This window comes from Myotis brandtii, unplaced genomic scaffold (assembly GCF_000412655.1).
Source record: "Myotis brandtii unplaced genomic scaffold, ASM41265v1 scaffold948, whole genome shotgun sequence".
Lineage (NCBI taxonomy): Eukaryota > Metazoa > Chordata > Mammalia > Chiroptera > Vespertilionidae > Myotis > Myotis brandtii.
In genome coordinates this window covers 23680-49411 of record NW_005371912.1, presented here as the reverse complement: position 1 = coordinate 49411, position 25732 = coordinate 23680, and the positions used below count along the sequence as shown (strand labels likewise).

The window sequence follows — 25732 nt, the reverse complement described above, 5'->3', positions numbered from 1 at the left end:
TGCTCGCTTCAGTGCCTGGCTGCCGGCCGCCATCTTGGCTGACAGTTAATTTGCATATACTCACTGATTAGCCAATGAAAAGGGTAGTGGTCGTACGCTAATTACCATGTTTCTCTTTTATTAGTGTAGATATATATATATGAAAGGCTAATATGCAAAGTGTCCCCTTGGGAGTTCGACCAGGAGACTGGGAGTTTGATCGCTCGCTATGACATGTGCTGACCACCAGGGGGTGGTGCGGAACGAAGGAAGGCCCCAGCCGGCAGCCGGAAGGCCCTGATTGGCCCTGATCACTGGCCAGGCCTAGGGACCCTACCCGTGCATGAATTTTGTGCACTGGGCCTCTAGTTTCTTACAACAGGTTAATTAGTTTAGTTATCTGAGGCTGTATTAGGCAGATAATTCTTATGGGTTTGCCAAGAATTTGTGTTGTTATGGTTAAGGGAGGGTGACTGATAATATCTGCCTTGAGAATTTACCTAACCAAAATAACACTGCCTGTGTTTTATAGGGTGATGTATGAGTCTGCTCAGGCTGCCATAACAAAATACCGCAGATTGGGTGGTTTAAACAACAGAAATTAATTTTCTTACAGTTCTGGAGGCTAAAAGTTCAAGATCAAGGTACTTGTGGTTTCTGGTGAGGGTCCCCCTCCTGGGTTGTAAATGACCACCTTCTCCCAGTTGTCCTCACATGGACTTTCCTCTCTGAGTATGTGGAGAGAGAGGGCTGTCTGTGTTTTTTCCTCTTTTATAAGTTCACCCAGTTCCTTAAGACCTTACATTATTACCTCCTTTATAGACTGTATCTCCAAGTGACATTGGGAGTTAGGGCCTCAACATATGAATGGGGGTGTGCGCCAAAATTTAGTCCTTAACAGGTGGTACTCTGGGGACTCTTATTACTTTGTTAAAGTACCATAAACTGCTTCCACAGTGATAGTTTGTCATTACCTATGGGTCATCTTGGGGCTCAGGAAAGAGTTCTGGCCAGGCTTTTGATTTTTTATAATTGGTTGTCAGCCTTACTGCATGCTTTTCTGGCTTATGAAGTTTAACCCTCTAATGCCAATATTTGCACTGTAGACTCTTTTTAAAAAACAACCACTCTCCAGTCAGCTTGAACTATTAAAATGTTTGCTGAGAGGAGGAAATTCATAATACATGATTTGATCCATTTAGTTCTATAAATTCCCTAATTTCCATCCATAGATTAAAAAGGATCATTAGAAAAGTTCTTACTGGGACTATATTCAGTCTTTCAAAATCTTTAGGTCTGAGTTGCATTTTAATGTTATATTCTTGAATAACTTATAAGGAATGATTATATAAAATTAATTACTTTTTTCCCCAAATGTTGTTGCAGACATTGTTCACTATATTGTACTAGAGAGCCAGCTTACGAAATTCGTGCACGGGTAGGGTCCCTAGACCTGGCCTGTGATCAGGGCTGATCTTCCCCGGCTGCCAGCAGCCGGCCCTACCCCCCTGCTGCCTGTGTTCGCCGCCACCCACCCCCGGTTCCCTGTTCCCCATCGGGTGATTGGAGCTTGCTGGCCGGGGGGAAGAACCAAGAGGTTGGCTGTCAGGGCTGGGGGCAGATCCTGTGTTGAGCATCTGTCCCCTGGTGGTCAGTGTGCGTCATAGTGACCAGTAGTTCCACCGTCCGGTCTATTTGTGTTTTACACTTTTATATATATACTAGAGGCCCAGTGCACGAAATCGTGCACTCAGGGGGGGTTGTCCCTCAGCCCGGCCTGCGCCCTCTCGTAGTCCGGGAGCCCTCGTGGGATGTCCGACTGCTGGCTTAGGCCTGCTCACTGTGGGGAGTGGGCCTAAGCCAGCAGTCAGACATCCTTAGCACTGCCATGGAGGCAGGAGAGGCTCCCACATCCGCCACTGCGCTTGTCAGCTGTGAGCCCGGCTTCTGGCTGAGCAGTGCTCCCCCACTAGGGGGCAGCTCCTGCTTTGAGTGTCTGCCCCCTGGTGGTCAGTGTGCATCATAGCGACTGGTCATTCCACTGTTGGGCTGAAACTGGTTCTCTGACATCCCCTGAGGGGTCCTGGATTATGATAGGGTGCAGGCCAGGCCGAGGGACCCCACCGGTGCATGATTGGGGCCGGGGAAGGACACGGGAGGTTGGCCAGCCAGGGAAGGACCGTGGGAGGGCTCCAGGGCTTGTCTAGCCCGTCTCACTCAGTCCCGATTGGCCGGACTCCAGCAGCAAGCTAGCCGTTAGATGCTCTAACCGGTTGGAGCATCTTTCCCCTGGTGGTCAGTGTATGTCATAGCGACTGGTCGACTGCCCCCTGGTGGTCAGTGCACATCATAGCAAGCGGTTGAGCGGCCTTAGCATATTGTTAGCATATTATGCTTTGATTGTTTGAATGGCCCACGGGACACTTAGCTTATTAGGCTTTTATTGTATAGGATAATGTTTTCTTTGTTGTTTTAAATGAAATATTAGAATTTAAGACTTGTTTAAAGTTTGCATCCTAGCGGAAATGGAATCTGTCATTTTAACAATGACAACAATATAACTGACTATGTTTCCCTTTTTGAATTGGCTACTAGGAACCCCAGCTTGGGGGGGCTCATTTCATTTAAACTATATTTGCCCAAATGACCAGAATACTTGTGTTTTACATTTATATGGCATTGTTTTGTCCTACATCTCTTTAAGGAGTTCTACTTTCTTATTTGTATTCCCCTCCCTCCCTTCCTCTTTCCCTCTCTCCCTCTCTCCCTCCCTCTTTCCCTCTCTCCCTCTCTCCCTCTTTTCCTTCTTATTTTTTAATCCTTACTTGAGGATATGCTTATTGATTTTAGAGAGAGAGGAAGGGAGGGAGAGAAAGAGAGAGAGAAATATTGATGTGAGAGAGAAACATTGATTGGTTGCCTTCCGGACATTCCCTGACCGGGAATCAAACCCTCAACCTAAGTATTCGCCCTGACCAGGAATTGAATATACAACCTTTCGGTATACGGGAGGACGCTCCAACCAACTGAGCCACACTGGTCAGGGCTTTATTATCTACATTCTTGTACAAGTCATCTCAGATCTTTTTTTGGAAAGAGCTAGGATAGAAATAAAATGAAACTTGAAAATAAATATTGTTATTCAGTATTCGTATTCATTATTAAATCCTGGTTGAAGGCTATCATTCTTTGCATGGGTGCTAACCCCCAAGTAGCTTCAAAGAACACTTTCAGCATGAAAGCCCACAAAACTGTAACTGATCTGGCTCCCAGGCTCCTCCCTGACCTCATCTCGCCCCTGTCACCCTTCCTCACTTTTCTAAAGCCACATGGATCACCTTGCCATTCCTTCTTTGAGCAGGCCAAACACTTCCTCCTTCATGGCCTGTCCATCTTCTGTTTCTCTGGAATCAGCTTTTCTGGATATGCCACCTCCTCCCCCTCGTACCTAGAAAGTTCCATTCAAATGCTGTCTTTATCGGAGGCCCTTCTTGGTCTCCATAAGTAAAATAGTCCCCATCTTCCTACTCTGCCTTCCATTTCCCATAGCTGCTACTCCCTGCCTCCGCGTGTTACCTGTTTCTCTATTTGTTTCATTGCTTCCCCACAAGAATGTAAGCTTAATGAGGGAGGGATTGGTTTTGCCACAGCTGAGTCTCTAGTTCAGCGGTTCTCAACTTGTGGGTCGCGACCCCTTTGGCGAACGACCCTTTCACAGGGGTCGCCTAAGACCATCCTGCATATCAGATATTTACATTACGATTCAAAACAGTAGCAACATTACAGTTATGAAGTAGCAACGAAAATAATTTTATGGTTGGGTCACAACATGAGGAACTGTATTTAAAGGGCCAGAAGGTTGAGAACCACTGCTCTAGTTGCTTAGAACTGTGCTTGCTAAGTAGTAGGTGCTTAATAACTATTTGTTGAATGAATAAATGAACTAAGTAGGGTCACAGTACTATTGTCTGTCCTTTCTTAGACATTTAAAAAAAATATATTTTATTGATTTTTTGCAGAGAGGAAGGGAGAGGGATAGAGAGTTAGAAACATCGATGAGAGAAAAACATCCATCAGCTGCCTCCTGCGCGCCCCCCACTGGGGATGTGCCCGCAACCAAGGTACATGCCCTTGACCAGAATCGAGCCCGGGACCCTTGAGTCCTCAGTCCGACGCTCTGTCCACTGAGCCAAACCGGTCAGGGCTCTTAGACATTTTTGAACAGGCATTACTTCGTGGGAGATAATTTGGCTGTAGTTGTTTCCTGGCCCAGGGAACTGCTTTCTGTGCCTCCTTCAGATCCTGCATGTGGCTGCCGCTTGTTGGTTAGCTTTTCCTAAGCACTTAGTGCACCCAGCACTAAGAATACAGAGAAAGGTCTGACCTCGGACCTAAATAAATATCTCAGCGCTTTCGAGTGGGGGAGGTGTTAAGGAATTTGGGCCAACTGCGTTGTGATTCACAGGTGACTGACTTTGTTCCTAATGATGGATAAGTCCACACTTCAATTGCACTTTATATTTTACAAAGCCCATTACACACTTCTCTTTACCACCACCTGGTGAGGCAGGTACTCTTATTAACTTGTCTCTTTGACAAGAAAGAAACAGATCCAGAGAAGTTAGTGCCTTTCCAAGGTCAAAGAGCTTGGAAGTTGCAGACACCTCATGTTTGCCATATCTGATGAGAGTGGTAAGAACTATTTCTGTAGAAATACACTAATGGTAGTATTCCAGATCTGTCTTCTTTCTTTTTGCATCCTCTTCTGTCTTTGACTGAAGGTTACTGTTCCTCTTGAGCATTGGTTCTTAACCTTCCTAATGCCGCAACCCTTTAATACAGTTCCTCATGTTGTGGTGCCCCCCAACCATAAAATTATTTTCGTTGCTACTTCATAACTGTAGTTTTGCACTGTTATGAATCGTAATGTAAATATCTGATATGCAGGATGTATTTTCATTGTTACAAATTGAACATAATTAAAGCATAGTGATTAATCACAAAAACAATATGTAATTATATATTCAATATGTGTTTTCTGATGGTCTTAGGCGACCCCTGTGAAAGGGTCGTTTGACCCCCAAAGGGATAGCGACCCACAGGTTGAGAACTGCTGCTCTTGAGTGATGGGTTACCTTTGGGTGGCTAACCTTATTTTCATAGGTGTGCTTTTTCTTTTATGTAATCTTCCTTTTGTCTTTTTAAAGAGTAATATCAACTTTTGTGTACTTTGTCCTGCCTGCATTTCACTACTTTATTAAGTCCAAAGTGAAAGCAAAATTGCTCCATAGAAGGAGCCAGTGATGGTGACTAGTTATTTTCCTTTCAAAACACTTGAGCAGCTCCCCTGAAATACAGAGGCTATGGAATACTACTCAGCTGTAAGAAAAGATGAAATGTTGCCACTTGCTACAACATGGATGGACCTTGAGAATATTCTGCTAAGCGAAATAAGTCAGTCTGAAAAAGCCAAGAAACATGATTTCACTCATATGCAGGATATAAAACAAAAACTCAGAGACACAGACGACAGTATGGTGGTTACCAGAGGGAAGGGGGTGGGAGGATAGTAAAGGGTAAAGGGGGCCAAATATATGGTGATGGAAGATGATTTGACTTTGGGTGGTGGGAACACAGTGCAATATACAGATCATGTATCATAACATGTACCCTTGAAACTTATCTTATTAACTAATGTCACCGCAATAAATTTAATAAAAAAGGTTGATTCTGTAACCTGAATGCATCTTGGGGTGGCAACTTTAAACTGTTTGTTCTCTGCTCATGTCTTTTAGCTCATGCTTTTTAAACCCTCTTGTCCAGATGTGATGTTACCACTGAAACTGCTGCTTAGTGCTCTTTTTACATCTTCAGCTGTCAGCTCTTCTCTTGACTGATTATGGTACAGTCCGCAGCTCCAGAGCTGAGGCAGGACGAGTAGGATTTTGTAACATTATAGTGGAAAGGGTGTAGCCTTTGCCATCAAGTATACTTAGTTTTCATTCCAAATCTGATATTATTAGCTATGTACATGTATGCAAGTTACTTTCCCTCTCTGTTCCTCTGCTTGTTATCTGTGAAAAGGGTGGGGATATTATCTCACCACACTGTCTTGAGGATTGCCTTAGATTATGTGTGCAAGGTAGCCACCGCATGGCCTGTTGTGTAATGGACACTGCATTTATATCCCGTGCCTCAATTTCACCTCTTCTTCCCAAAATGTAGTATATTTGTGCACTTAGTTTTAAACTTTTCCAAGTAGAGGGTGAGTGAGAGCTGCTTTGTTAGCACTCAACATCAAAGGGATCTTGGATAATTTTTGGACTCGATAAAAAATGCAGTGTAGTTTTAGGCTAGTGCCCAGATGGTGGGCTATGGAATCTCTTCCTGTTGGACTCACTGGCCACACCATATTGAGGGTATGTTGTGTTCAGTGCTGAGTAGCTCATCTTCGGAGGCAGGACAGGGAGGCTTTGAAGAAGCAGACTGCCCAGCTGCTGCTGGAAAGCTCTGGGCCTGGCAAACCACCCAGTCTCTTCATTGGTAGAAAGAGTGGTAATAATGGCACCTCCCTCGTAATTGTTGTCAGGAATAAATGAATTATTATGTGTCGACCACTTAGATGAATGCCAGGCATGGAATGGGTTTTGTGTGAGTGTTAGCCGCTGTTGAGGGGACCTCAGAGGGAAGCAAGCAGGATGGTGGGCTTCCGTGTTGTGGAAGAAACAGTTGAGGAAATTGGAGGTGTTTTTAATCTAAGGACGAAGGGAGTATTGAGAGGCCTTTACCATTTAAAGAGAAATTTCAGGAAAGAAGGAATAGATTTGTTTTGAGTTACTGGGAAAGGTGGATGGGTAGACATTATGAAGAGGCTTATTTTGTTTTTATTTTATTTATTTTATTTTAATGAAAGGCTTTGTAATAAGGAGATGCATTTAAAATTGCACTGAATTGCTTTGTAAGTTAGTGAGCTCTCCATCACATGGAGGCTTAGGAGGCCTCCTGACTTGGCTGTAGGGTGGCCTAGATCAGCGGTCGCCAACTGGTGGTCTGCAGATCACTGGTGGTTCGTGAGGTCCGAAAGGTTGGTGACCGCTGGTTTAAGGAAACCTTTGGAGCAGCGGTTGCCAACCGGTGGTCTGTGGACCACTGGTGGTCTGTGAGGTCTGAAAGATTGGTGACCGCTGGCCTAGATGACAGTGTTCTCTTTTACCCTGCTGTCAGCTCAGATCAGGTAACTGGCTTAAAGGAAGATGACTTCACACTGAAATTTGCTGGATGTTGGTAACATGCCTAGGAACTTTCTCCCTGGAATTAGTCTGTTCTGACGGTCTATCATTCGTTCATTTTGCAAATATTCATTGTGTGAGACATTGTATTTCTGGTCTTATTTTGCTGACATGAAAACAGAGGTTGGAAATGAATTTGTATTTACTTGACATCATGGACTCCTTGGAGAAACCCAATGAATTACGTTTCATCATGGGAGACAGTTCTCCTTGGGAGTGTTGTGTTTTGGGAGTTCTTTTGAGCATAGCACTGAGTGCCCTTTGTTTTAGACTGTCTTGTCAGGGTGTTTGCTAGCAAGCATCCTTGGAAGATAGAATCTTGTCTTCTAGAGCAGAGGGCAGGCATGTTTCCTGTCCAGTATGAAAGATTTGGCTTTCTAAGCTCAGGGTTCTCTCCAGTAGTTCACAGTGTGTGCAGGCATCCTTTTGGGCTTAACCCCCATGGGACTTGGGGGAACAGGCACTGAACAAATATGCTGGTGCTCATGCTACTTGCTGTGCTGTGAGTAATAAAGTCCTTAGTCTGACCCAGGAGTTTTGTGTCTTCTACCAGAATCCATAAAACCGTGGCAGGCTAGCTGTTAACTTGTAAGTAGGATAAAAATCTCAGGCTCTTCACAGTTCTTGACATTAAGGAAGAATGAAGTGAGAATCAGAGGTCAAATCTCATGCCCAGTGCCAAATGATCTAGTGCAGTGGTCGGCAAACTCATTAGTCAACAGAGCCAAATAAAAACAGTACAATGACTGAAATTTCTTTTGAGAGCCAAATTTTTTAAACTTAAACTATATAGGTAGGTACATTGTTATTAACTTAATTAGGGTACTCCTAAGGCTTAGGACAGTGATGGTGAACCTTTTGAGCTCGGCGTGTCAGCATTTTGAAAAACCCTAACTTAACTCTGGTGCCGTGTCACATATAGAAATTTTTTGATATTTGCAACCATAGTAAAACAAAGATTTATATTTTTGATATTTATTTTATATATTTAGATGCCATTTAACAAAGAAAAATCAACCAAAACAATGAGTTCGCGTGTCACCTCTGACACGCGTGTCATAGGTTTGCCATCACTGACTTAAGAAGAGCCACAATCAAGGGGCCAAAGACCCGCATGGGGCTCGCGAGCCGCAGTTTGCTGACCACGGATCTAGTGCTTGGGGGCATGAAATTTGAACCTGTGTTTCCAAAGGATGTTCTTCCCATTACATTGTGGAAAAATGCTACTGCCTTTACTGCTTCTCCTACTACTACCAGTACTACTGCTGCTATACCCATGGTACCTAGCAACAGCAACCAACATTGTTGAGTTCTAATGATGTGCCAGGCCTTGTTTGATCTCATTTAATTCTAACCAATAACCCTATAAGGAAGGTGTACTTGCCATCTCCTTTTTATAGATTAGTAAATGGGATAGAATTACCAAGGTCGCAGGGGCAGTAAGGGGTGGATTCCAACCCAGGCAGTTTGACTCCAGAGCTCATGACTCCCGTAGCAGTTAGGAGCATAATTAGAAAACAGACCTACCTGGGTTTTGAATCCCTGTCCTGTTCCTTCCCTTATTGTATGAGGTGGGGCAAACCTCTTCACATCTCAGCTGCTACATCTGTAAAAAGGGGAGGGAGGATAGTCATAGGGCCCACTCCAGGGCTGTGTGATGATTAAACATACATTCTATCAAGTCTACAGCACAGCTGCTTCCTGGCAGCCACTAAGCCTCTCTAAATATTAGCGGCCATCATTATTATTTTTTATTCTTGCTGCCTTCCTTTCCTTTAATTAAATTTTTAAAAATAGTTTGTACTTTCAGAGTTCTCCAATATAAGTATTTTTTACTAAAGGAAAAAAGTCATTCAGCCCAGTTTACATCAAGAGAGAGAATTTCCAATGTGGGGCAACCCTGGCACAGGCTGTTTTCCTTACATAAATATTTTCTCTAAAAATGAAAATAGCTGAAACCCCCGACAGACCAATTTACTTTTCAATCTTTACTTTAGTAACTCTTTGATTTTCCTAAATAACTCCTAATGCTCCAGTGATGTGTCGCAGGGACAGCTGATGCCCAGGATGAAGTCCTCTCTGGGCCTGACATTTTCCTTAGTGGTAACGCTGCTGCTTAATGTAAACAGTGTGAAATGTCTGGCATGTTTCCTTCCACAAACGGTGGTGGTGAGGAAGTCATGCACAGCGGTGTGGCTCTGAAAATTCTGTGGCTGTTGGCTGTTACCAGGGGAAACATAGAGTTAAATATCTAGGGATCTTCTTCTTGGGACAATTGATAAATTGAAGGCATTTTCTGATTGTGCTTTACTTTTGATTAACAGCCTGGAAGGTTTCAGATTTAAAGAGCAAAGTTATATATCATAGAAGCAACAGGAAGACATCCTTAGCTACCCCCAAATAATGCAAGTGATTTTGGTTGCTCTTTCTTTGGAACCAAATTCTCCCTAAATTCTCTGCTATGATTTATTTATTAGTCAAACACTTGCATGGTCTTCTCTACCTGAAAGTAACCTTGGTAAGTGTGGTGTAGGATCACCAGCTGACAGAGGACACAGACCTGGCATGGGAAAGGCCTTCCTTTAAGTCTTGGGGTTCACAGGGTGTTGATTTCCTGAGTGGACCCCACATTCCTTAGAGGCATCACCTTTTTCCTTCCTTACACTCTCCCCCCCACTCCCAATTTCATGCTAGATCAGATCTCTTGGCATCCGTAACACATTTACCAAATTGTTTCAGGAGGTTAGATTGAAGTCAAAGACTGGCCTGCTGAATCTCCCTCTGAATTGAAAAACAAGTTTTATGTATTATGTGGCTCATGAATTAAGATCTTTTGGTCTAAGTGACAGTTTGGCGAAGTCTGTTGTACAGTATTTTGCTTGCAAATATCTAGGAGTGGATATGTGATTGATTTGCTGACAGACCATCTCTGAAAGCAGTTCTAATGATGGACTTATAATTGATTGCATCCATCATTGAGAGCCTAAAATACCCCTCCCTAAATTAAAAAAGATAAATGAAATAAATTATGCTGAATGTATAGGCTGACAAATCTGAGGGAATTTAATGAAACTCTAAATTACCACAGCCAACAGATAAGAGGAAAAGGTTTCTTTGTTGCTGATTATAACACTAAATTAAAAAAAATTATCCAAGAAAAATAATAGAGGAAACAAAGGTCTGTGGCCCATGTATCAAACTAAAGTTATTGAAAGATTTTTAATAAGTGTATCTATCTCATCCCCTGGTTATTGTTGATTCATATCAATCTTGTTAGTGCTGATGGAAGAATAGCACATTCAGGGACTACCTTGTAGTGTAGCTCCTATTATTGCTGTCCTAACAGATTTTAGAATTAATATGACCTTATTTCCAGGCCACTGGGGGTTCTGTACCAAATTGAGGTCATTTAAATAAGCTATTTGGGCCCTTGCTGGTGTGGCTTAGTTGGTTGGAGCATTGTCTCAAGCACCAAAGTGTTGCAGGTTTAATTCCCTGTCAGGGCATATGCCCAGGTGTGGGTTTTTGATCCCCGCTCAGGGTGGGTACAGGAGGCAGCCCATTTATGTTTCTCTCTCCCTCCCTCCCTCCCTCTCCCTTTCTCTGTCTCTAAAATCAATAAGAACTTATCCTCGAGTGAGGATTAAAGAAAAGCTATTTGGAAGGTGGCTTCTCAGTGTATGAGTGAATTTACCAGTTAGGACACTCAGCTCTATGTAAAAGACGACCAGCTGAAAGTGACCTAAACAGTGGGTAATTATCATCTCCCCTAGCAAGAAGTCCTGAGGCCAGGCAGCTGCAGGGTTGTCTGCTTTGGTGGCCAAAGACGTCATAGCAGTAGCTTGGCATTTGTCTGAGCTTTCCGTCCATGGTTGTAAGATGGCTGAATTATTTGAGTATCTCAGCTTTGTGTCAGAGTAGTCAGGGTTGGGAAAAGGGGCCTGCTTCCTTAATCTTACTTGCAAGTAAACTATACCTAGAAGTCCTTAGTCTCAGTGGCCCAACTTGTCACTGGGAAGGGAAATGGAATTACCAGGATACATTCAAACAAATCAAGACCTGCCCAGGGTCTTGCAGAGTTCATGCCACCTATTATCTGATTACAGTTGTCATGCCAAGGAAAACCTGAATGGAAGGCCCCTTGGATAAGGCAACCAGCAAATACGTTTAGACGGGAACATTGGAATTTACTATGTAGGTGGTTTCCTATTTTCTTTTAGGAAATTGTTTCATTTCCTAGTTAGTGGGATGAATGGGCTAGCTTATTGACTAATTGGTCTTTTCTTTTTTTCTTCCAATTACAGCTTATATGCAATATTATTTTGTGTTAGTTTCAGGTGAACAACATAAGTGGTTTGACAATCATATACTTTATACAGTGTTCCCCCAATATTTCCAGTACCCACGTGGCACCATACATGGTTCTTACAATACTATTGACTATATTTTCTATGCTGTACTTTTTTCCTTTTTGCTTTAAGTTTGACTCAGCTTGATATATTCTCTGTCTTTATCAGAACGCTGTCTACCAGTGATGATGTTGAAGACAGAGAAAATGAGAAGGGTCGCCTTGAAGAAGCCTATGAGAAATGTGATCGTGACCTGGATGAACTGATTGTGCAGCACTATACAGAACTGACGACAGCTATCCGCACATACCAGAGCATCACAGAGCGAATCACCAACTCCCGAAATAAAATAAAGCAGGTGAGCCTCCTTTCCTCTTGTCTGGTGATCCGTCCAGGTGTTATAGCTGGGGGAGAGGAGCTGTGTAGTGGCCCATGGCCTTAACCTTGGGGTTCCTGGGGTTCCAGTGATTCCTAAAGGTGCTTTCAGGAGTTATGAGATGCATATGCTGGAAAGCCGGAGGGTCACAGAGGGCATCTGGGATTTGCTTCTTCCTTCTCCTATGTCAGTGATGGCGAACCTTTTGAGCTCGGCGTGTCAGCATTTTGAAAAACCCTAACTTAACTCTGGTGCCGTGTCACATATAGAAATTTTTTGATATTTGCAACCATAGTAAAACAAAGACTTATATTTTTGATATTTATTTTATATATTTAGATGCCATTTAACAAAGAAAAATCAACCAAAAAAATGAGTTCGCGTGTCACCCCTGACACGCGTGTCAGAGGTTCGCCATCACTGGCTAGGGCCTCTTACTATTTGAGGCTCCCATCACAGAGTATCAAATGTATTTAATGTGCTCATATCACACATTGAGAGTGTGTGTGTGTGTGTGTGTGTGTGTTGTAGTGGTTGACTTATTTTTAAAAAAAATTTTACCTTTGAGTATGTCACCTAATTTGAAGTTGGTTGTGATTTCTCTGCAGTCATTGTACATTCTTTGTCATGTTTGTGAAGAAAATCTAACATAAATTATTTAAGCATAAAAGAAATATTTATGAATACCAAAATTCTCTAATATAATTCTTAGTAGTGACAAGTATGTATTAATTTCTGTTTTGTAATTTTCTTTTCATATTTTGGAGGTTTTTTTGTTTTTACTCTTTCTTTCACTCTTTTTCTCCCCTTTGTTTTCCTCCCCTTCTTCTCTCTTCCCTCTTTCTGCCCCTTTTCTTCTTTCCTCCACCTCTCCTTCCCCACCTCCTTCCTTTTGTAGTAGGTGCATGAAAAGCTCTTGGGGTTCCTGGGTACCATGTCTCTAGTACCTAAGGGATAGAGTGGGTTCATAAGGGGTAATTTCATATTTGGCTAAGGCATTGGTTCTCAACCTGTGGGTCGCGACCCCTTTGGGGGTCGAATGACCCTTTCACAGGGGTCGCCTAAGACCATCGGAAAACACATATATAATTACATATTGTTTTTGTGGTTAATCACTATGCTTTAATTATGTTCAATTTGTAACAATGAAATTGGGGGTCACCACAACATGAGGAACTGTATTAAAGGGTTGCGGCATTAGGAAGGTTGAGAACCACTGGGCTAAGGAGTAAACTGATAACTAAATGTTGTGTGTTGTCACATTATAGTTATGTGGTTCTTGGTTGTGTATTTTAAGGGTCACTTGTTTAATACCTCTTACTACTACTCATTGATGGATAATCATTTCTACCACTTATTGAGCACTGATTCCTTGCTAGGCATGGTGGTATATATTCCTATTTCAACAAATCTAGAATTTGAACTTGCGTCTCCCTAACTCTAAGCCCTTGCTGCTGGTTTTCAGACATTTTTAAAATGAGATATTTGCCAGAACCCCAGCATACAAACATTCAGGGAGGTGGTGCTCTCTTTTTGATGTGGGTGTGAAAGGTCTGGAGCTCAGGCTTGGTCTCCTCTTCCATAGTTGGTGGCTGCCTCTAAGCACCTCTGTAGGCTGAGGGCCGAGTAGACCATTTGAAATGTACTGCTCCGTGCCATTTGATTGAGGTGGGACTCTCTGGACTCTACCTGCTCAATTGTAGCTGAGCTAACGGCATTCTCACAGGTTTTCTTCCCTGTCTTCTAGACTTTATATCATGCTTTTGTAAGTAGATGCATAAACTATTCTTCTAAGACTGGTGTTCGTATGTTTCAGCCTCTAAGAGTAGAGTTGCCAAATCAGTAAGCCCTTTGAAGCAATATGATGACCTCTTTATATTTTAAAATTAACTGGGTATTTTCAAAAGGAATACCGTAATTCTTGGCCTTTACAAGCGGTGAGTTCGTCCTGTGGATTTATCTGTGAAACTAGGTAAAGGTATAGATCAGTTGCTCTAGATTTAAAATAAACTGTAGTCCATTTTGACCCAATAATATCAAATCGGCAACCTTTTGGTACATGGGATGATGCCCAACCAACTGACCCATATCGGCCATCCTCTTTTTTAAGTATGGTGGAGTTTGAGGCAAAAGAAAACCAAGAGAGAAAATGTTGTGTTTATTATATCAGTTGTCAAGAAAAAGAAAGTCACATAATTCTTTGTTATGAATTAGCCTCAATACTGGAAAGAAAGAGCAAGAAAGGGCTAAAGCTCTTTTCAGAAAGTCTTTAATAATTGATAAATGGGAGAAGAAACATGTTGGGAAAAAATGAAAGTGAACTTATTTTCATTTTATAATCTGACAATTTTGTACTGTGAAAGGGCATTTCTTATCACCATGGAAACATTGATGTTTCCTCACCAATCTTTCCCTGTCATTCCTTTTTCATTTAAAGACTTGTCCTTTTTTTTAAAAAAAGTCTTTATTGTTGAAAGTATTACATATGTCTCCTTTCCCCCCCCCCACTCACCTCTCCCAGCCCACCATTGACTCCCCCTCTACCCTGCACCTGCTCTCTCCCTCCCCCCAGGCCTTCACTGCACTATTGTCTGTGTCAACCAAATTCTTTGGTTAACCTATTCTGCCCCCGCTCCCCGCCTTGCCTTTGAGATTTGACAGTCTGTCATGTCTGGTTCTGTTTTAGGTCCTAACAGTGGAAAACACCAGTCCCCATCCTCATGGAGCTTACATGCTAATGGGAGGAGATAGGAAAACAAACAAATGATGCTACTTAACAACACTGCCTCTGTATATTAAATGTCTGTTTTGTGCTGGGCATTATCTGGGCTCTGGGGTAGAAGTGAATAAAACAGATAAAAATCTTGTCCTCATGGAGTTCGAATTCTAGTCAGGGGAGAAGACTGTACATTAATAAATAAATAGAATATGGTAAAACATATTAGGAAGTGATGTGCCAAAAAATGGCAAGGGAGGGAGAGTAGGAAGCTGCTGTTTTAAATAGGTTGGTTGGAGAAGGCTTCCATCTGAGCCAGCCCTGAAGGAGGTGAGTCAGGAAAGCACCACAGGAAGGAGGAGTGGCAGATATAAAAGTTTCCCGGAGGAGGAACATGACTGGAATTTTGGGGAAGCAGTTAGAGGCCAATGGGGCTGGAGAGAGATGAGAGCTGGTGGGAGGGGTGTGAATGGGCCGGGTCATGCATCTCCTTGGTCCCTGTGAAGACCTCGGTTTTAACTTGGAGTATGTTGGGAAACTATTGTAAGGCTTTGAGCATAGCAATGACATGATGTGACTGATATTTTAAAAAGGCCACTCTAGCTGTTATACTGAGAATAGCTTTGAGTGGGGACCAAGTCAGGTGAAGATGTTCATAGCCATGTCTTGTTACCTTTAAAAGCTTGAGAACACAGACCTGTTTACTTTCCAATTTTGATAATAGTTTCATGTACAGATTTATTTTGTATTGGTAGAATCTGTGTCCTGGAGGATGATATGAGCTGACAGATTTGGACTGTCTTCCCAGATAGTCCAATTTTTTTTACATCAGTCAGGTCCTTTTGGAATTTTATTCTAGATTTAAAAAATGTGCAAATAGAATACCATGTCTGATGGATCAGGTCAAGAAATGTATATAATAAACAAAAATACTTGGGCAATCCTATTACAGTTGAATATATTGTAAAACTGGTCAAAATGAGGGATTATTGCATTAGAAAACTTCAGGGTCCATAGGTTCTGCCAGTTTCTCATGTATGACAATTGTAGCAGTAGCACCAAAATGGATGAATATGGTAGATACAAGTTGAGGACTCAGACCAGAGAGGTGATGATTGTTGGCATTTGAGTATTTCCTCCTTGGTGTACTAGGTGGAGGAGATGATATTAGATTTCTTTAAAGATACTAAGTAGTCCATCCGGTGCTTATCACAGGAGCAGGTAAGCTGACGGAAAACACAGATGCTTGTCTCTATTGTGACATGTGCACAAACACTTCACATTTCATCCCAGTTTTGGCTGCCTTGTTGCTGTTAGATCAAGCTCTTAACTCATCTTTCTTGTTTGTAATTGGAAATAACTGTAGGTGATTATTCAAGTGAAGTTGTTAGGGCTTAATCATCGAATAATGCAATGTTCATTCGTTGACATAGTTTAACTAAATAATTTTGTGGCTTTTATATGAAAGTATACCTTGAAAGGTAGAATTAGACTGAGGAATAACTTTAATTAAAGTCACAGTAGAACAACATGGTTTTGGTAGCAATATATTTACAACCCTAATATAAGATGGAAAATCCTAGCTGCTTGTATGAGAAAGGGAAAAAAGCCTAGAAGTGGACATGCTAAGCAGTGGGCAACAATGAGATGCTATAGTTTAAGATCTAGGCAGTAATCTGCAGTGCACTAATGCAGTCGCAGGAACTACGAGGAACACATTTCCATTAAGTTGAACAGAATCTGTATTTGCGTATCGTATCCAGACTCTGCAACTGAAAAGCTAAGTATTGCCCTTGGAAAGGTTGAGTGGAGCCTCCCAGAGAATTTAAGACCTTAGAATGGTAGCTGAAAAACCAAGAGAACAAAAGCATGGGAATGAGTTTGAAGGTAATCTTAAAATGCTCTGTAGTTATAAAGGGCTTTTAAAGAGAATAGTGAGCAGTGTTTCTGAAATTCATTCTTTCCACGTACTTTCCATAGCAGGGGTGGGTACTTTCTATTAGTATAGCAGGGGTGGGGAACTTTTTTTCTGCCACTTGGATATTTATAATATAATTAGCGGGCCATATAAAATGAATGATCAACTTAAAAATTAGCCTGCTATATTTGGTCAAACATTTAATTATTCACCCTTAATGCCTTGGCAGGGCCAGACCAAATGATTTCTTGGGCCTTATATGGCCCATGGGCCTGACGTTCCCACCCCTGTTTTATAGGATTTTGGAAAAAATGGGCTGGACACTTACATCAGGAAAATACCCGTGAAAATACTAATATGTACATTTACTTTTACTATAAAAAAGAGAAGACATCTTGATATTTTTTGATTTTAAAGTTAAGAATAATTTGTTATATTAATTTTTACTTACCAGCCCTTACATGTGGGGAGCTTTAGGAGATTTCTAGTTTATAGTTTCAGTGAGGTGCTTGCATGTTTGCTGTACTTATTATAGACTAGAGGCCCGGTGCATGAAATTCTTGCACGGGTAGGGTCCCTAGGCCTGGCTGACCATCAGGGCCGATCTGTGGGGTGACCGGCAGGGTGATCGGGGGCCGCCTGCTGACACCCACCTTGGCCAGCCTGGGGCCTGCGGGCTGGGGGCAGCTCCTGCATTGAGTGTCTGCCCCCTGGTGGTTAGTGTGTGTCCTAGCGACAGATGGTTCCACTGTTTGGTCGATTTGCATATTAGGCTTTTATTATATAGGATATTATAAAAGGCCAGTGGCCGTAACGACCAAACAACTGGTAACCAGGAGGTGCATTGATGGGTCTTGTGGTGCGGCGGGGGTCTGGGTCCCGCCGGCATAGTGGGGGTCTGGGTCCCGTCGGCGCGGTGGGTCTGGGTCTCGCGCGATTTCATGTGCTGGGCCTCTAGTAGGATAATATGCATATTCAGAAGCATTTCCCTCTTCATTCTTTTTTTTAAAAAATATATTTTATTGATTTTTTACAGAGAGGAATGGAGAGGGATAGAGAGTTAGAAACATTGATGAGAGAGAAACGTCGATCAGCTGCCTCCTGCACATTCCCTACTGGGTATGTGCCCGCAACCAAGGTACATGCCCTTGACCAGAATCGAACCTGGGACCCTTGAGTCCGCAGGCCGACGCTCTGTCCACTGAGCCAAACTGGTTAGGGCTCCCTCTTCATTCTTGATCCAAGTTCAGTGCTTTTCTGATTTAAGGTTTTTTTTTTGTTTTTTTTAAAATATATTTTATTGATTTTTTACAGAGAGGAAGGGAGAGAGATAGAGAGTTAGAAACATCGATGAGAGAGAAACATCGACCAGCTGCCTCCTGCACATCTCCCACTGGGGATGTGCCCGCAACCCAGGCACATGCCCTTGACCGGAATCGAACCTGGGACCCTTCAGTCCGCAGGCCGACACTCTATCCACTGAGCCAAACCGGTTTCGGCTGATTTAAGGTTTTTAAAAGTGATGGCTTTTCACCACCTCCCCCATGCCTATATCCCTCAGCCTTTCTTACAGATGTCTCTGCCACTCGTCTCACAAATGCTACCACAGTGTTATTCAGAGGCCCAGGTAGTTTTCCTCCTCCCTATCTTTCCCAAGGCAGGTTTGCAAAAATCTCAACTACTCAGCCGTCTGTATCATCTCATACATTGTTCCCAGTAACCTCCTGGGCCCTGTTTTCCTTATTTTCTATTTTTCTAATAGTTTCTAATTAGTGTGACTTGCAGTTCTTGTATATTAAAACTGAAATTCTTGCCATTGCTGAACAGGTGTTGAGGAGCAATTGTGAAGTTACTGAAATTCTCAGGAAGCAAAAGAAACTTGTGTTTGAGGTAGAATTTCTACTTGGGTTTTGATGTCATGATTTGAACAGCTTGGCTCTTCATGGATTTATCTAAGGAAGAAGCAAAGTAACATAATTTTAAATTTTAATTGTCCTGATAAATAGATTTCAAGTGCTGACACCACATTCATAAAAGTAAAATAGGCATTTGAGATAAATGTATATAATTTGTTACCTTTCTCAAATTTAGATCTTATTCATTTTTGGACATAGCCCTGTTTCTCCCCTTTCTGTTTAAAAAATCATATTTATTGAGCTATAATTTACATACAATGAAGTGCAATATTTTTAGACTACAGTTCAGTGAGTTTTGGCAACTGTATATGCCCTTGAATGTGTACCATCACCCCAGCTCCCTGCTGCCTCTTTGCAGTCAGTCACAGCCTCCCCCACCACCATCCTGTTTCAAGCAGCTACTGATTTGAAATGATCACTAAAAATTATTCTGGCCTTTTCTAGAAGTTCATACAGTATGTACCCTTTTGCACCCAGCTTCTTTTGCTCAGCATAATGTTTTTGAGATTCATATTTCTTCCCTTTTATTGCTGACTGGTATTGCCCCCATCCCCCAACTTTTAAAATACCATGTCTTCATAACTGTGACTTTGTAATAAAAAAACTTAACCCTCAGGGCAGTTGAGCATTAAAAGTTCTTATAGCTTCTTATGTCTGCAGCTTTGGTTAACTAGCTCAGTTTAGGGAATACTTATGGTGATGCTCATTTTCCACACAGCCTGATGCCTTCTGTCGCCCTCCCCCAGTGCTACCTGCCTTTCATTTTCCCTTCATGCAGTAAGCAACAGTAAGCGGGATGATTACATTGTGTACATCCTAGTGTGAAATGCTGGAAATGGTCTTTTTCCAAATAGAAAAGAGTTGGCCAAGATTTACTGACACTCTATAAATTTCTCTTGATCAAGAGCCTAGTTTGGTGTTGTATAATATAAATTTTACTTTTAACTGTTTCCATAGTAACAATTACAGAGGAAAAAGGTGAGATTTATAGAACCAAGGTGATAGGAGTAGAATATCAGAAATCAAATTCTAATAGATTTTCACTAGGATTTTAAAATATAATAGATTTAATAGCTAGTGTTATTAACCCAGAGACCAAGAACTCCAAGAGGATCCGAGAATGGCATTAAAAATCAAATAAAATCAGGAATGCTGATCAAAACCAGCACTCCCCTACTTCATCCTAGCCTAGTCCCAATTCCAACACTGTGGAGGCACTGACTTTTACTCTTAGTTTTTTTCTTCAGATATTTCTATTTCTTTATTTCTAAGTAAAATGTTTATACTATTTTTCTGTTTTAGATATTACATAAGAACTTCCAGCTGTGGAAGATGAGGACATAGTCCTCCTCCCACTCTTTCCCCCGCCCACCACATCTTTTTTCCTCAACCTCTCTATATAGTTGTATCCTAGTTTTTGGTTAAATAGTGCCTACTCTATTATAACGACATAAATATTTATATCTAGGCAGCATACTATATTTGCTTGTGTAATTTTGTTGTTGTTTTTCTTGGAGTCAGTGGTTGAATAATCCTGTTGCTTTCCATTTGCATTGGTTCACCCCCAACCCCCTTCCCTGGATCCTGGGTTTCTTCCTTTTTACTCTTGTACTGATGGAGCCCATTCTTCACCAGCTTGGTGAGATAGGTGCATGTAAGGTTTATTGTGTGACAACTTGAATCCTGATATGCATTCTGATTCACAGTCATTTGTATGAGTCTTCTTCCCGCTCATCCCCCCACCTTTGAATTCTTGTACAAAATTATCTCCTTATCCCTTGTGTTCTTACATGTCAGAATAATATGCCCTGGCTTGGGTCTTGTTTTTACTTCATTGTCTTGAACACTATGTGTAACTTTCAATCTGAAAACCCATTCTTTTGTTTTTTTATTACTATTATTTTTAAAAGATATTTTTATTGACTTCAGAGAGAAAAGGAGAGTGGGAGAGGGAGAGAGAGATAGAAACATCAATTATGAGAGAGAATAATTAATCAACTACCTCCTGCTCGCCCCACACTGGGGATCGAGCCCACAACCCAGGCATGTGCCCTGACTGGGAATTGAACTGTCACTTCCTGGCTCAGCCACAGCCATGCAGGCTGGGTCTGGACCTTTTATTTTATTGGTACTTTTTTCACTTCATTTTTTTCATCTCCACCTCCACCAACTCCACTTTGACAAGTATTAGATTTCTTAGATCAATCCCCTCATTTTCTTTTATTTTCTTTTTACCTATAGCTTTTTTTAAATGTTTTATTCTTTTGATATTTATTCAAGGATATATTTTCATCTTTGTATTGGATTTTTTCCTATCATATTTTTAATTTTGAAGAATTATTTTTCATTCTGTTCTTTGATATAATATCTTTTCTTGTTTTTCCTAAGAATCCTATATAATAAAAGGCTAATATGCAAATTGACCCTAACAGCAGAACGACTGGGAATGACTGGTCACTATGACACACAATGACCACTGGGGGGCAGACACTCAATACAGGAGCTGCCCCCTGGTGGTCAGTGCGTTCCCACAGGGGGAGCTCTGCTCAGTCACAAGTCAGGCTGACGGCTGCCAGTACAGCAGTGGTGGTGGTGGGAGCCTCTCCTGCCTCCTCAGCAGCGCAAAGGATGTCCAAATGCAGTTTAAGCCTCCCCGCTGCTGGCAAGTGGACATCCCCCAACGGCTCCCGGGCTGCCAGAGGGATGTCTGACTGCCAGCTTAGGCCCAATCCCCCCCGGGGAGTGGGCCTAAGCCAGCAGGTGGTCATCCTCTGAGGGGTCCCAGACTGCGAGAGGGCACAGGCCAGGCTGAGGGACCCCCCCCCACCCCCCCGAGCACACAAATTTTTGTGCACCGGGTCTCCAGTATTAATTATAATTTTTAAAAAACTGTTTCCTGAGTAGTTTGTTCCCCTATTCCCTCCAGTACTTTTTTCTTTTTATTTGTTTTGATTCCCATCTTTCCACGTTGTAGGCTTTCCTTGACTGTCTGGTGATCCTTGGCTAACTATTTATATATAAGAGGGAGGCACGATGAAGCTCAGAGCATGTTATGAGGCATATTGAGTGACACTTGGGCAGTTTCTTTGGTGAAAACTCAAATGTCACTACCTAAAGGTCTTTTCACTGGTTACATTTGCCAGGGAAAAGCCGTAAGTTCCCTGTGTTGGAGCTAAAAGTCAAGCTGAGTGTTACTGGAGGCAACCTTGGAAGGAGGCTGAGGATCCACAAGGGGCCAAGGGTCTTACTGTTGCTTAGATCCACTTTGACTGGATCCTCCTGTTTTCTACCCAGTGCATTTCCATCTAGCATTTCCTGGCCCATCTCCTTTCTTGCCAGCTCCTTCAGATCATAAACCTCCTATTGGGCTACTGTGGGGGGAGGGAATTACCTGTCTATGTGGTTTGATTAGGGTCTAGGGCTCACAATAGTCCTTATAGAAAGTTCTAACCCTGCATTCCTGCCTTCAGTATTTTTGGTGCCTCCTTCTCATGGTTAGCAAACCCCACTCCAGGTTAAGATTTTTCAGATTTCTCTGCTAATTAGTTACCAACCATCCATTGTCTTGCTAGCTTACAAAGTTTTCTGCCATCTCTTACTTGCTTTTCCTTCCTTTCTGTTTTCTTTTCTTGGTCTTTATGTTTAAAAATCCCACTTTTGTGGGATTGCAGGAAGGAGTACAGGTAATTAGGACCATCTTCAACAGATTTTCAAACCGATCTCTGACCCCGCTAGAAGCTAATAATCATTCCATTATGCTTTTTAAGAGAGTACAAAATCTCCTTACTCAGGGCTTTTTTTACATTGGAGAGTTTCATAAAAGTATGACTTAGGTATTATCCAAAAGTTATAGGAAAAGATGGATGCTTTCTCAAGAAATCTTCTAATGTTAGCATTCTATCTTCATGTTTTCCATCTTTCTTGGGAAAATGTTGAAATTTAGCGTTGTAATTACCAGAAGCATAGCGTCGTTATGTGCAACACCATACTAAGTCTTGTAGAAGAAGACAAATTTTCAATTTTCAAAAACACTGTAGATGTTCTAGGGTGATGGAAAGGACCTGCATATTGATGAGCTAGATTATACAGCTGTATCCATTTGCTAAAACTCATCAAATGATACACTGGAGATGTATTCACACATAAATTTCACCTCAAACAAAAACCAAAAACAAATATTAAATTCTAATTTAAATAAAAACACGTGTAAGGAATGTCAAAAGTATATGAAAGTAGTTCTGTGAATTGTGAAAAGTCATTTTTCATTAGAGTAGAAAATGAGAAAGCACCCATCAAGTATGTACATGTGACTACCCGCCCTGCTCCTCTTCGCCGCCTCCTGTTTGTCAGGCCGTGCCTGTGCTGGCCACTAACTGTGCAGATCTACAAGAATGCCAGCCATTGTGTTATTTAATATTTAAAAATCAAAATGCATGGTAAAAAAAAAAATCCTATGTATGTCCCAATTCCTTTTACTTGGAGATTATCTTGGGATGTGTCTACTCTTTTTTTGGAAACTGGTCTTCTCTTCATTTTAGTCAGTTTAGATGAATGCCCAATTTCTTGGTTGTAAACTTTAGCTGAAGTTCTTGGTCTGGAAGGATGGACTAAGTGACCTATCAGCTGAATAGAAGAGATGCAAGAAAGAATGGGGATGAAAGAATAGTGCAGATTCTCATATCAGTCATTCCCTTTTGGATATATTAGCATCAGTATGGTACTTCCTATTTTCAGAGTGCTTTATATCCTAAGTAGTTTTTTTTTTCCAGATGCATTCAAAGGTAGGTTAGGAGTAATTTTGTCATTTTACAGGAGAGAAAATACAGACACAGAGAGGTGGAGATGTACCCAAGTGATTCAGTGTCAGAAACAGAATTAAAAATTTTCAAGCAGAGCGGTCAAGGGGAGTAAGTGAGTGTGTGAGTGAGGAATTGATACTTATAGTAACAAAGAAGAACACTACAGGTATGGGTTTAGACTGGCAAGACTTTGGACTGACCCAAGGTTGGATCTTTTAATTGTAGGTCAAAGAAAATCTGCTTTCATGCAAGATGCTGCTGCACTGCAAACGGGATGAGCTTCGCAAACTGTGGATTGAAGGAATTGAACATAAGCATGTCTTGAACCTGCTGGATGAAATTGAGAATATCAAGCAAGTGCCTCAGAAGCTGGAACAGTGCATGGCCAGCAAGCACTATCTCAGTGCCACCGACATGCTGGTAAGAGAAGCCCGAGCTAATGGCCATTTCTGCTAAGATAGCAAAGCACTTCCTTTTGTTCTCTCTGAATTCTGTGATTCACATAGTACATTACCAACTGCCCTCTTGGGGTTCACGGTTCTTTGCAGGTAAAGCCTGGCTGGTTCTCTTCCTAATTCCAGTGTTTGAAATGGTAGACGATTATTATTTATGTATTGTCTGCCTTTGGAACAGTAGTAAGAAATCAGTACTTTAATCATGTTGGAATAGTAATGAGAGGTGTTTTAGCTTCAGAGGGAGCTAGTTAATGAATCATATTTTAAAGAATGAAATATGCATGAAAGAGACTTAAAGGAGATTTATATACTAGATGTTCCACAAAATCTTTGAAGGAATTTTTACTTTAGGGCTTTGTTTTTTCCCTAAATTGATAAGAAAGACAATAATTTTGGAAGTGCCTTTGTCAAGCAAGAGTAGTCCACAGCCTAGCCTTTAGCCTCTATCTTAGCCCATTCTGCCACATTTTGTATATATATATTGATTTCAGAGAGGAAGGGAGAGGAAGAGAGAGATAGACACATCAATGATGCAATGATGAGAGGGAATCATTGATCAGCTGCCTCCTGCATGCCTCCTACTGGGGATTGAGCCTGCAACCTAGGCATGTGTCCTGATTGGGAATTGAACTGTGATCTCCTGGTTCATAGGTCGACACTCAACCATTGAGCCACACCAGCCGGGCTAGATGGACTATATTTGGATTTTCTTTTCCACAGTAGGTGAAAGTCCCTTGCCTTTGTTTTACCAAATTAGATTGGCTATGATACTGGAAAAATCACTTGAGAGGAATTCGTGGGAGAAACAGGTTAAATCCTCTAAGTGGTTCTAATTCATTCAGACTGTCAAGAAGAATTTTGCTGTAAGTCCTTCATAAGAAGCTTTTAAGGAAATTTTGTAACCTAGAGGTGAGATGTGCCATGATATTCTCTTCTGAAACCTGCTTATGTGATAGACATGAATAGTCAATTGCCACTGGGGAAGGAGGTTAGTAATGGTTTGCCCTTGAGTCCACAGTCCTGGATGACTCTTGGGAGTGCCAAAAGAATTGGCTGTTTTCAGTATCTTGTTTATAGTGACATCTTTCTTAATAATGACTGTAGGGTGACTGACAAAAAAAAAAGTCACCTTTCAGCTTTACTTTTGGTTAATGGATTAGAATGTGTATATGTGCTAAATGATCAAGATTCAGCAATCAGAATAGATAAGCCTGTAGAATATATTTAGTATATACACATGTCTTTGAATCATGATTCTTTCTAGTGGACCTGCTTTTAAATAAGTGCCATATATTAAAAATAGGTAGAATTTATTTCTGTGTTAATTATGTTCTTTTTGGATTTTAGATTTTTATTTTATGGTTTTATTACTTAAGGGCTAATTTATTTACTAAAGAGCTAATCAATGATGAATAGTGGGTTTTTTTGTGTATTTTTTACTTATTTTCTTAAGAATTTCATTAAATACATCTTTAAATTCTTGGTTGCAAGTTACAGAAATCCAATTAGGTAAAAGAATTGCTTGACTCATGTAACCAATCTGTAAGGACAGGCGTACATGTGGAATACCACCTCTGTGTTCTTTAGCATGTCATCTTCATTGTTTTATTGGAGATGTTTCTTCCACTGTGGGTGGGATTTGGGTGTTTGGGGAGAAGGAGGAGTGTAGGCTATAGCCTACATCTCTTCAGGTATGAAGAGGAAAATAATTTTTGTTCCTAATTAAAAAAATACAGGGGTAGGCCAAGGCCAAGTGGCTCAGTTGGTTGGACATAGTCCCATGCACCAAAAGGTTGCTGGTTCGATTCCCAGTCAGGGCACATGCCCAGGTTACTGGCTCGATCCCCAGTAAGGGTTGTGCAGTGTGCAGGAGGCGGCTGATGTTCTGCTCTCACATGGCTGTTTCTCTTTCTCTTTCTTCCTTCTATACATATA

The 25732-nt window shown here is 41.5% G+C and overlaps 1 protein-coding gene across 1 annotated transcript in view; it reads left to right on the top strand.

Annotated features, from left to right (window-relative positions):
• Window positions 1-25732, top strand: part of LOC102239813 (exocyst complex component 4) — a 55536-nt gene that overhangs the window by 15313 nt on the left and 14491 nt on the right. The window contains exons 2-3 of the mRNA XM_005885983.2: window positions 11786-11975; window positions 23568-23762. Of these exons, the coding sequence (XP_005886045.2) occupies window positions 11786-11975; window positions 23568-23762 (385 nt within the window). The remainder of the gene's footprint in view (window positions 1-11785; window positions 11976-23567; window positions 23763-25732) is intronic.